The sequence below is a fragment of the Lissotriton helveticus genome, chromosome 1_1 (assembly GCF_964261635.1).
Source record: "Lissotriton helveticus chromosome 1_1, aLisHel1.1, whole genome shotgun sequence".
Lineage (NCBI taxonomy): Eukaryota > Metazoa > Chordata > Amphibia > Caudata > Salamandridae > Lissotriton > Lissotriton helveticus.
In genome coordinates, this window is record NC_136057.1 from 1,618,914,447 (window position 1) to 1,618,927,178 (window position 12,732).

The following is a 12,732-nucleotide window of genomic DNA, read 5'->3' on the forward strand; positions in this document are numbered from 1 at the left end:
GCGGAATCTTGCAGAGATTTCATGTAACTCTGCAGAATTCCATGTAAAGAAATTCCGCCAGTATTGCGCAATCCACACCTACTATCAGGCGCTTTGGAAATAGCGGTCTTCTGTTCCACCGGGAGTGAGGATTGTGCAGTGCAGCTGAACATTCCTGAAATTCAAATTAAACATGGTGGAGAGTTCTAGATTTCTTTTTCAGAATACTGAGAGGTTTGGTGGTGTCATAAAGCGTTATTCAAGGACACATGCTTTATTAATTTCTTCGATAGCAGTGCTGGTTAGTGGGCAGGAAAATGGTTTGTGCTTGGTTTGTTATTGTGATTGGCTGTTGTGTTGGCACTTTCTAGCTTGTGTAACCAAAGCGTGAGGATAGATAGTTATGCTTATACAGGAATACTGTTATGCTTTGTTGATGCTTTCTTTTCAGCTGTGCAGAAGCCAATTGCAGTCTGTAGGATTCCTGTAGTATGCTTGGAATAACGGTAACCCTAGTATTGGTCACATGTTGATGGTATATCTCTTTTCTCAGTTTAAACCCTGGCTGATGTTCAATTCATTGCTTGTTGTGGTACTCTCAATGTGGTCCTCCAATGTTCTGTCTGTAGAGAAGTACGTTTTTTTAGCAGGCTGTTATCCTCTGTCCCCTTAGAGCAGAGGTCCTCAAATTAAGGGGGCGCCCACCACCCCCGGGAAGGCTATAATTGATCCCAGTGGGGGCACCAGGCTCTGACCGAGAGAAGCATCATGCTGATAAAAGTTCTTTGTTTCAAGTTGAAAAAAACATTAGCATCAGTAAGCCACTCTGTAATGGACCATCACTAACACCTTTTGTCATTTATACACTGGCTGGGAATAGGTGTCAGAAGGGAAGGAACTCCAAATATTCTTAAAACCTCCCCTCCCGTCACTGCTGCTGATCACACTGTGGATACTTTTACACTTTAAGGCCTGGCTGGCCAGAATTGTATGTTTGGAAATTCTGTATTTGATAGGGTAACTAAACTTAACTGCAATATTTAAATATGTTAGACATAGTTAAACATCGCATATGTATTAGAATAATTGCTAGAAATTCAGGGGGGCCCCTACTTTTAAAAAATTTATTTATTTATATTTTACTGAGGCCTTGGCTTTACAACATTTGCTAACCTCTGCCTTGGAGGCATATCCCTGCTATAATATAAAATATACTTTTGGATTTTTTTCCATTTTTATAAGTTCAAGAGGCTGATGGTATTTGTAACTTTAAAATGAAAACTAACAGTCCGTGCCAACGGGACGTCGTCCTCCATGTTCTCTATAGCGCGGAACTCGACAGGGTTGCCCCATATCCCCGCTTCTCTTCGCGTTTTACATGAAACCTATGGTGCAGAGTTGGGGATAACCTGCAGGTCTCGCTGCCATCCCTACTTGATGAGTTATGGTTGTTTGGTGAGGTCTCCAGTTTTAAAGTCCATTTCCAAAAATCCCAGATTCTGAACCGGTCGGTCACCTCTCCGTGGAAATCCACCCTGCGTGCACGTTTTTGATTCGTCTTGGCGAAAGAGACCCTACAGACTTGTGTGTACAAGAAGCTCCCACGCTGCAGAAGATAGTGGTGGTGAACTATGGGGCACTCCTCAACCAGACTAATAAGACACTATCAGTGTGGAGCCTGGGACTGGCTGCCTAGCTGTAGTTCAAATGACAGTGCTCCTGCGCATACTATTTGTCTTCCATACCATTCCATTGACTCTTGTCACCCCTGGTGTTGCGCACCCTGCAAGACGCCATCAATCGGTTCATCTGGAATGGCAAGAAACAGCGCCTACATCATAAACAACTGTATTGTACAAAGGGAGATGGAGGCCTAGGGCTCCCTATGATCATCCGTTACTTCCAGGCCGCACAACCCCACTACATCGTAGAGTGCAATCGGCCCTCTTGGAAAAACATTGGTCTTTTATGGTTTAGACGGTCACTGGTGTTAATATCTGGAGCGAGGTCTGGCTGCCTCGCAAGTACTGGGCCTGGGGGCTGTAATAATTGCTGGTGACAGACAACACTGAAGGTATGGGTCTCTGTAGCCCTTAAACATGGTTTGATTAAGGTTCCCACTCCAATGGTGTTGATTATTGACAAGCCAGACTTCCCTTCAGGGTATTACTCAGTTTTTAACCAATGGTGCAAAAAGGGTTTAAACCGTTGGGCTCGCTTTTTGACCCTTTGGGGGGTTATCCCCTTTGATCGACTCAAGCAGAACTACTTCCTTCTTTCATCAGACGTGTTCCTTTACTTACAGCTGAGACACTGGGGGACTTCCCCAAGCTACAAACCTGGTTCCTCCCTCCCCCTTACCTACTTTGAGAAATGGCTGGTCTGTAAAGATGTTGATAAGCACCTTGTAGTGTACTTGTTCCTTCTTAGAATGTATCTCTGTTCCTAGGCTACTCAGTCGGAACGTGGAACTGATTTCTTGAAGAATGTAAGAAGCAACTTTTCAGTTGACAGTTGCAGGTCTTGCAAGTTGGTTGGGGTTGTTTATCCTCTGACTTCTTACTCATATAATAATACTACGCTATACTCTACGCTGCTGTTCCATCCTTTACACACCTCATTGCTGAACTCTATGCTCTGTTCTCTGACATCGGATTCGCTTCTAAATCTAAGGGCCAATTGCATTGGGAAGGGGAGCTGGGGTGCTCTCTCTCTCCACAAAAGAATGGAATGACATTTACTATAGAGTACATCAGGCTGCACACAACATGGCCAGTATGGAGCCGGCCTATAAAGTAGCCTCCTACTGGTATCTCACACCTGCACAAATACACAGATGGAAAAAGGGGCGCTCTGGCAAATGCTGGTGGGGCTGTGGACAGACAGGCTCTCTTCTTCACCTCTTATGGCATTGCCCGAAATTGGCTAGATTCTGTGAGCAGGTCTTAAACGACATTAATTCAGCATTCAATACTGCTATTCCCTGTCCTGTTTCCGTGCCTATACTCTCCTGGGTCTATCCAGCCCCCTGACCTCTCCATTACGATCGACCCATGGTGGGCAAATGGCCCTACCATTAAGCGCAGCACGCTAAATAATCCTCTCTCACTGGGGGACTGAAGATCCCAGAACATGTCTCATGGTTACACAAATTATGGTTTACCCTAGCGCTGGTGCGTTTGTCACTCACTGTCGAGGACAGGAGGGCACCTATCCTGATTTGTGAGGCCCTTTTATTCTAATCCTTTCGCTAGAATTCAGGTAAGTGACCTGCCCGAAATATTTGCAGATATTGCACTTGGTCCCCCGAGATGATACGGAGGCTACATAGACCCCCCTCTTAGTGTTGGCTGCAGACATTTGGCACCTTTGCACATACCCCAACCATGCATGATAATGTTGGACGAACCTGGTGTGGAGGAGTGGGGGTGGAGGGTGGGAATTGTTGTTTAGTGTATTTCTTCTTACTGTTTATTTTTCTCTAATGCTTAAAATGGCCCGTTCTTCGCTGCCGGCAACCAGGTTGTAGGCATTTAGTTGTGTGCTACTTTTTCTAGGTTTTTACTGCATCTTCTTAGCATATTTTGGGGACAACCTTATGTTTTCGTGTGCTCCGTCACAAGCTGGGTGGCTCTGTGGTCTAAGGCAAATGTCATCTTCATCTTGGCTGTTTGTCATTGGCAAGAAAAAGTTTTTATCAAAGGCTTTTTATTTTCCCATCTAGTACTACGATGACACCTATCCTACAGTGAAGGAGCAGAAGGCATTTGAGAAGAATATTTTCAACAAAACTCACCGGACAGACAGTATGTTTCTTTTCAGATATCTTAAAGGGGATGTGGGTGGGATTGGGAAATTAATGCACGGAAACCAAAAAGTTATCTTCCCAAAGTCCCCCGTTAGCTTTGCACAAGCCTGCGCCCTCATCCGTGAACAGCGAGTGTGGTGTGCGGCTCGCCGAGGGAATACAAGCTGTTGGCAGGCAGTCGCACTGTGGGATTTACGAGCCCCCCTTGGCTCATATAAATGCGCTAGAACATGCTGTACGACAGCCATTAGTGCAGGTAAATGAAATCTGGAGAGGTGACCGCTCTGCGTTTTAACCTTCCAGTTATTGGTCTTTGGTTATGTGGCATATACTACATTACAAATCGTTGCCTGTTAGGACGGGGGTCACACTGTGACCTTGATTCTCCTTTGTTTGATGCATAATTATTCGTTCCTTTGTTTAGAAAAGTGTATATAACAAAACGTGGTCTAAATCGTAGGGTTACTGGGGTCCACTACAGTCCTTTCTAATAACGGGTCTTTCTGATTTTAGCACTTCATAACTAATTTGATTACTGCAGTGCAATGCATTGGATTATCTTTAGACGCTGTAAATTGGTGCTATTATTACCCTGCTCATTCTGTCTTGAGTGTATCTAGCCTCTGGCCACAAACCTGGGATCTTCCAGGCTTTCATAGGATATCTGAAGTAAGCAAAGGGGATCGAGCGGTTGGGAGGTATCCAGTGCTGAAAACATTTGAATAACTGTACTGATAACTTACATGTTGGTCTGCCAATGTATCTCCAAACTGACATGCACTATTTACTATTCCAGTTCCACCAATTTCTTTCGTTTGTTTAAACCTCTATTCCCATGCTGGCCAAGTCTTCATTGATTTTCTATCCCTTTATTTTTCTTTGTTCAGGCGAAATTGCGCTCTTGGATGGGTTAACTGTGGTGTACAAGAGTAGCATAGATTTATATTTCTATGTGATTGGCAGTTCCCATGAAAATGAGGTAAGTTGTTTTGGGTTGTCTTTAATTTTTTATAACCTTAAAAATCGTGTTTGTGACGGCAAAGCATGAAGGTTGAGTCGGTCTCAACTTTAGGGAGGTATTTTCCTTTCTCTTGAACAGCAGCAGGGACATTAATTCATGAATGTTTGTTAAGAGCTTGTTTAGGACTGCACTTTAATATCCCAAAATAATGTCTGAGGTTTGCCTGTAACATCTCTTTAGAACGGACTGTGATTTCACATTATAGTTTCTATAATCACAGTACCGTAGGCCAACCATATGACCTTGCGTTAGAACTCTAAGCCTATCATGTGATTACATTGGAGCTCCTAAGAAAGCCTGTGATACCTTGAAGATGTCTCTGGGGGGGAACTGTGATATTGTTGTGTTGTATTTATATGGCGTTCAGATCCTGAGGAGATGCCTGAGCGTATTTGCAGATGGGCAGAACGCAGCGCACTCCCATCCAAGTACGGCTGGAGGGTGTATATCATGTGGCTCAAGTAAGTTGTTTCGTTATGAACATGTTTTTGTTGCTACGCCTTGGCTAGTAGTGAAGAAAATGAGTGAGCGATGGGATGCTTAGACTTATAACACTCTAGTCCATGGATGGAGTGAAAATGTGTGAATGCAGTGTGGCCTGTTTTGGAAATAATTTGGTGTTGTGCGTTTAGGCAGAGGTGGCTTATGAGTTCAGTGTCAGCATGTAGTCGAACTTGTGTTCGCAATGGACCAAAGGGGGAGTGAACGTTAGTTTCACATGTGTGCTTGGGACTTCTAACCTTATCGTAGTGAGTTCCAGTTTTGGGTGGGTGTGAGCTGCATTCTGTCATCAAACACTTCTTACAGTGACAAGTACTGCTAATGCGGGGCTCATTGTGCGATCATCTTGGGAACATCCAGGTTTTTACTGTATTCCTGATGATCCGTGTCTTAGTTGGTAGAGGAATTTAAAGGCTTCTCATCAAGTCTAGCTGTAGGTTACATGATGTACGCATTTATGTGATGTAAGGTTGGGTTTGGAATCTTAAGTTATTTTATTTATTTTTCTAGAAGGAATTTTGGTTTTAAGGTGACTCATGGGACCTTTTCTGAAACTCCCAATGTACTAGTACACAGACTCTACCTCAAATAGTTTTTCCCACCATCTGGCGTGACATTTTCGATTATCTACAAGATGCCAGTGTATTTGTCCCCTCCCCTAATACTGGCGTCTCATCTCCTAAGCAAATTGCCTCAGAAAAGTCTGCCTTTTCTACTTTTTTTTGGAGGGCAGCGGAGGTGCTTGATGTCAATTTAAGTATGCAGGAGGTCAGGACCAATGTTTGGAAAGAGGTTCTTAACCCTGCAGCGATGTCCAAGATCATCTAGTCCCCTTATAATGAGGCCGTAACCGGTATGCTTATAGTGGTCACCTGGGCTGAACCAGGAACTTACCCAACAGGCTAATAGCAAGATGGCACAGGCCTGCTCCCAGGAACCCTGACTTCTTGCTCCAACGACCTTCCCCGGACAGCTTGGTAGTACAAGCATCATCCAATCAGCTGAACCTCTTACACTTTTCCCACCATTCCACCTGACAGGGAATCCAAACAGATGTGAAATGTCGTGAAACCCATTTTTTTCCAGTACCAGTCTTGTCCGGCGATCCGACCCCATGCCTCCTGGGACTGCTGCATATGCAGTTCGTGGGACAGATTGACGAATGCCTTGCTAGCTGTGCCAGAGGATGTCCGGTATACCCTACAATGTCTGATCCTCTACGTCAAAGATGTTGTGAAATATGTGATCAGTTCTGGTCTGGACACACCATAATGCCTGAGTAGGTCAGTCTGAACCAAACTGTTGCTTAGGCGTCATTCCTGGGTTCGCTTCATAGGCTTCTCTTTGGGCATCCAGCAGGCCCACATGAACATATTGTTCTGTTGCTGAAACATTTCGGGGTGAAGGCTGACTCATCCCTCAAATTTAAGGAGCGCAACGCCACCACTCACTCTCTGGGTCTAGCTCAATAGTACCCTCAACGACACAAACAACACTTTTGAGGCTTCAGCAGGGAGCATCTGCAAAGGCAAAGTCCATATGGCTCTCAGTAGCAAAAGGCCTCGCAGCCCTTTCCGAGTTGAGGCCCGGGAGCCGGCCCAAAGTTCAGACGCACAAGGGCAACACTTAAGCATCACATCAGCTCACCAAGTTCAGACCTATTGGCTTTGCTAATGCTTTCTTCCCTCAGCAAAGGATGTTTTGCAAATGAGGAAACTGCCCTACTGATGATAGTGGGGCTTATAAACGAAAGTGGCATAATTCTTGCACAAAAATAACAGCAAATGCCAATTGTATGAGTTTTGGAATGGGGAGGAAAGGCGCACCTCCGTCTCTGCCGCCAGCCCGCCTGTGTGAAGGACGAGCCTCCCGGTTTCTGTTCATTCACTGCCTTTTATTTAATTTTTTGTGCAGATTTTTATATGACGGAAACTCAACCCAAAGTAGTGCTTCACATGACGCCAGGTACATTACACAAGGAAACTTTTTTGTTGTTTTGTTTTTCAAAGCATCGTGATATTGCCACCAAGCAGTAACATTCCTTACAGTGCCCTGACAATTTAACACTTGATGGAAAAGTTTGAGGTTAAACCCCCTGCACCGGGTGTACTGAATATGTCACCATTTGGGATTATCAATAATTGTGTCTGCCTTCTGCGTGGAGTCCAAATATGCCCATGGCCCTGTAAGTTCCACACCTACCTTCTCTACTCCACAATAGAAGAGGTGCAGTCACTTCTATAGAGAGGGGGTTACTAATTAGGATTATAGTATCAACAGGTACAAGGAGTGCACTCTCTTTACTTCATAATCCAAAACAGGACCCAACATCATAACCCCATTGAACTTGAGTGCCCAGTTGCTGCATAACTGACATTTTCAGGAAGGTCATGCTGCAAGAAATCATCCTGCATTTCTAGCAATGGCAAACAACTTGATGATACTCAGTTTGAAAGATGTATTCTCTCATATCCCAAACCATTAGGTTATTCAGCAGTATGTGGTATACTTTACTAATTCATGGCTCTACTATTCGGAGTAACAGCAGCTCTGCAAGTTTGCAGCACATTTGAGGCAAAGCAGAATTCATTTGTGCCTGTGTTGGTCAAGTGGTTGAGCCGTGCACAATTACTCGCACACACTAAGCTAGTTATTTAGCACCTACCATGGGCTTAACGATCGTGCTGAAACATCCCACCTTTTTCAGCAACGATCGCACAGGGATTTCGGAGAGTGACCCCAATGAGTGGTTAAAGTGAAAGTTTACCACAGCACCGAGAGAAGATGGCATTTCGCCTTTACTAGTTGTTGTGTCCTTTGGCAGAGTGCAAGGTAGCTCATGTCTTTTACAGGAATGTCTAGTCAGACAGTAGTCATAAATGACAGGGAAGATTTAAGGACCAAGCATTGGTAGAGCCCAGTGCATGCAACAAACAACATTTGTGGAACAAGAAATATGTATTACTTGACAGATCACTTCTCGATCTCTAGCTGCATGCGAGCATCAACATCGATCCTTACAGGTTGGACAACGGACAATGGTCCTGCTGACGCTCTGACTAAGAAATTAAGAGGATTGTTAGGTGAATCTCTCATAGACTTAGTCCAAGGCTACAAATAATACCTGCACACATCTAGATGATAATGTTCTCAACCTCATGGGTTTGTTCAAAAATAGTATAGTTACAGAAAGCAAAAGTTAGTTTGCTAATCTAAACAATTGGCATAATCATAAGTAGCTAAATAGATTTGCAAATAGACTGACCGTCTCTGAATAAAAGCCTTAAAGATGTGGCACTCCTCCAACATGACACATCTTTATAAAGTTTTAGGGATAGAAGGCACACACATTTCATAGTGTAAAAAAGTTGGTTTAAAAATGTTTCATTCATGACAATCAATTTATTAGTTAGTCCAACACTCCTAACTTCTTGTTGGTTAATACAGAACATATTTAATCAAGGAGGTGAAATCATAAATTATGAAACGCAGGAGTACAATAGCTCGTTCAATTACTATGGAGCTCGGCCAAAGAACCTTGAAATTTGTAACAGAAAGAACATCCTTCCCTCCAGAGGGAACAACAAATATTATTCAGTTGCATGAGGACAGATCATTCCTGGAGCTCTACTGATTTTATGAAATAGAGAAACACCTGAATGTGAAATGCTCATACACCTAAAATAAACATGCATGCGCTTTTCTTCAGCTTGTCATGAATGATTGTTAATTGGCTAGTTATGTTAACTGAAGCGCGCCTAAATTAATGAGTGTTTTATAGCGAAATAGTCTGCAGTCCCATTGAAAGCAAAGCCTCCATATCAATGTATTGAATCTCATGGGAGTTCATCGAGCCCCTCAAGCTTTTCAATCAGTACTTAAAGACAAGGTTTTTCTAATTCACACAGACAACATTAACACAATGTACTCTGCATCGAAAGTGAGGGAGGAAAGGCTGGCTCCATTAATTTAGTATGGGGCACTGTCCTCATATCTACATGTTGGCAAAGTACCTACCAGGGATCGAAAATGGCTTTGATGATGTCAGAAGCAGTAGGAGACTCGGGAGTGGACTTGTTTGCCACGCAAAAGAATGCAAAATTCCTGACCTTGCCTCCAGGGTCCCTAGGCGGTGCCCTATGAATCCGTTGGTGACAGATATTTGCTTACTAAATTTCCCCAGTGCCGCTGATTCCTTATGTAATGCAAAAATGCTTCAAGCAGCTATTACACTTATTTTGATGGTCCCAACATAGAGTCCATCAAAATCAGCAACCTTTACTGTGTCTGAGCCTCAAGCTGCTAAATCTTGTGATTTGGAACCTGACATCCTAGGATTCGGATACTTAGAGCTACCAGAGAAATGCTTGCAAATCATAAAAGAAGCTGCCAAACCTGCCACTACTTTCTTACTGTTACAGTCAACAAAGTCCTCCTTTAGCAGTTGCAATCCAGCATGTTCCCTGCCATACTTATACTTACAAAAAGTGTTCTTCTAACCCTAACTATAGGAGTACACTTGGTGGCAACGGCTGCGTGCTGGCAAAACAGAAAATACAAACCCCTATTTAAAGTTCCTGTCATTAAAACTTTCATGGAAGGTCTTGAAAGAGTAACCCCTCTAACACGGCCTCTGGGTTTCTTTTGTGGTCATAGCATTGTCCTCATGAGGCTTCTGGGGGGTACCTTTATAAGCACAGCACACATGTCCACTGCAGTTTCACTCTTGGAAGGGAGTTTTCCTGTTGGCTATCGCCTCTCCCAGTAGTGAGTGAGCTTCAAGCTTTCTTAGTTGAAGAACCCTATATGCAGGTATGTAGACATGTTTATACTGCACACACACACTGTATTTTCTTGCTGGAGGTGGTATTGCCATTTCGTGTTAATCAGATTATACAGCTAGCCTCTTTCTGAAATCCACAATCTCTAGTAGAAAAGCCATTGCACGAGTGCTATAAGCAACAAGCCCTCATCTACTATGTGGACTGATCTCGGCCCATTCGGAAAACGCAAAACGTGTTTGTTGTATTTGCACTGCCATATGTTAGAAGCCCTCCAAAGCTTGTTTCGGAAGATACATATTCAGATGTGTCTAGATATGTTACACCAAAACAAGAGGGTACCCTAAGTGTTGCACATTAGGCACAATCAACTCTCAAAAAAGAAGACACAACGGCATTGCTAGGATATTTCATTATCAGATCATTGTAAGACTACCATGTGGTCTTCTGTAAGCACGGTTTTGTGGGCATTCAAGACAAGAGTTGTTCGTTGGTCAATCAGTACTAAAAACTCTGTTCCACATATGTTCTGAGTATTGTAATGACCTTTTAGTTCCTCTTGTACCTTTGCCCTATACTTTTAGTGTCCGAGGGTTCGCATCAATAATTGATTATATGCTAGTTTCCCAGATCCATGCCTCAAGGGTCCACACCTAGCGATTACACTGCCCTTGATAATTTCCCATACCTGCAAATTCAAAAGAGGTGATACTTTATCAGGAGAATTAGTCTTAAACCATATAAATGGGTACTCGTTGCGGTTGTCAAAGTTGGACCCAGTGGGGCCGACAGAACAACTAATTACCAATTGTGAACGTGACATGGATATTTGTTTAGATGAGCACTCTCCTTGCGAAGAGATACTTCAATCCTTTATAGAGATTACAAAAGAGGTGAAGAATCTTTTAAGGGCTCAATCAAAACAGAAAAAGGAAGGTTGGTTCGATAAAAACTGTACATTAGCCCACTCGAATCTAAAGAGGGTGTTGCATATGAAACCAAGATCTATCCCTGAGGTAAGAAAAGCAAGGATAGAATATCAGAGAGCATTAAAGGTAAGGTAAAGTGGCCTAAGGGATGAAGCCTGGGAAGCCCTTCATTCCGCTGCTATGTAGAAAAATAATGTTGCCTTCTGGAAAGCAGTTAGAGCACCTTTTCTGACTGTGGACCAGGGTCCGTCCATTGAGATTGCGATCTCGGAAGAGGACTGGGTTAACTTCTTTTATAAAGTTTATAATGATAATTCTTATATGGCTCTTGTGAGGAGCCATATCATTACTCCTCAAGCTGTAAACCCGGTGATTCCTATGCAGGTAACTCTAGAGGAAGTGGAAAAAGCCCTAGTACGGAGCCAAGGTGGCAAGGCTCCAGGACCCGATGGCATCCCAGTAGACCTGTTTAAACCTAATGTGCAATTGTGGGGTCCTTTAATTACTCAGGTAATCAACGCAAGTTTAAGTTCCACATTTCCAGGGTCCTGGGCAGAATCCACAATATTTCCAATTTTCAAGAAGGGGGAAAGATCTAATCCTGGGTGTTATAGACCCATCTTCCTTCTCGATTCATTGGTGAAAGTCATAGGTCGGATTCTTTTAGAATGGCTCGAAACGTAGGCAGAAGATGCCGGCACCCTCTCGGATCTACAATATGGCTTTAGAGAGGGGTTAGGCACTGTCGAGCAAAGTTCTAAATCTGTCTATGTTAATGGGGAAGTACATAAGGGCAAAGAAGGCCCGCCTGTTAATGGCTTTTGTTGATTTATCGGCGGCGTTCGACTCGGTGAGACACTGAAAATTATGGGAGATTCTGGTCTCGCTGGGTGTGGACCCCAATATAGTAGCCTTTTTACAACAATTATATGGTGAGGCGGCTGCTAGGGTCCGATATGGCAAGGGAGGCGAGTGCACTAGAGCTTTTCCCGTCAGGCGAGGGGTCAGGCAGGGCTGTGTCCAGATCCCCCTCCTTTTTCACTTGTACATAAATGCACTAGGAGATGAGCTGCTTAAGAGCAGTCAAGACTTCCCACGAGTAGGAGGCCATCCGATACCTACTTTACTGTACGCGGACAATGCAGTTCTGAGGGCACTCACGCAAAATGGTCTACAAAGGGTTTTAGGCAGTTTTAATGTTTTTATGAAGGATCTGGGTTTATCTATTAATGTTTCTCAAACTTTTATCATGAACTGTGGAAAAAAGAAATACAGAGGCCGGGGAAGGGAAACCTTTTTGGAAGGCAATAAGGTATCACAAATGACAAGTTTTTCATATTTGGGTATCTTATTTAATGACGATGACACCTGGACAAAACCCATAACTGCGAAAAAACTCGCATTTATGAGAACCACCAGAGCACTTGCCACTTTTTAAAGGAAACTGGGGCGTAATCCACCTGGAGAGATTATATAAATTCATAAGGCAAAATGTCTCTCAGCGGTTCATGAACACACTTCTGATACAATTGGTGGAAAACACCTTTCTGCGCTTTATTTTGTCGGCACCACAAAGCACGTCTACATTTGCCTGCCATGAGGAATTGGGTCTTGCTTATGTATCGGATCTTATTAAATTAGAACCCATACTCCTCTGGCATAGGATATGGACAAAGGAAGAGACGGTACTGAATAAAACTATTATGTCGGATA

General features: G+C 43.4%; 1 protein-coding gene across 2 annotated transcripts in view; it reads left to right on the forward strand.

The window, feature by feature from the left end:
• Positions 1-12,732, forward strand: part of COPZ1 (coat protein complex I subunit zeta 1) — a 201,305-nt gene that overhangs the window by 143,358 nt on the left and 45,215 nt on the right. For both annotated transcript variants that reach the window (XM_078688361.1, XM_078688353.1), the window contains 2 exons: positions 3,704-3,785; positions 4,675-4,766. In XM_078688361.1, the coding sequence (XP_078544487.1) occupies positions 3,704-3,785; positions 4,675-4,766 (174 nt within the window). The remainder of the gene's footprint in view (positions 1-3,703; positions 3,786-4,674; positions 4,767-12,732) is intronic.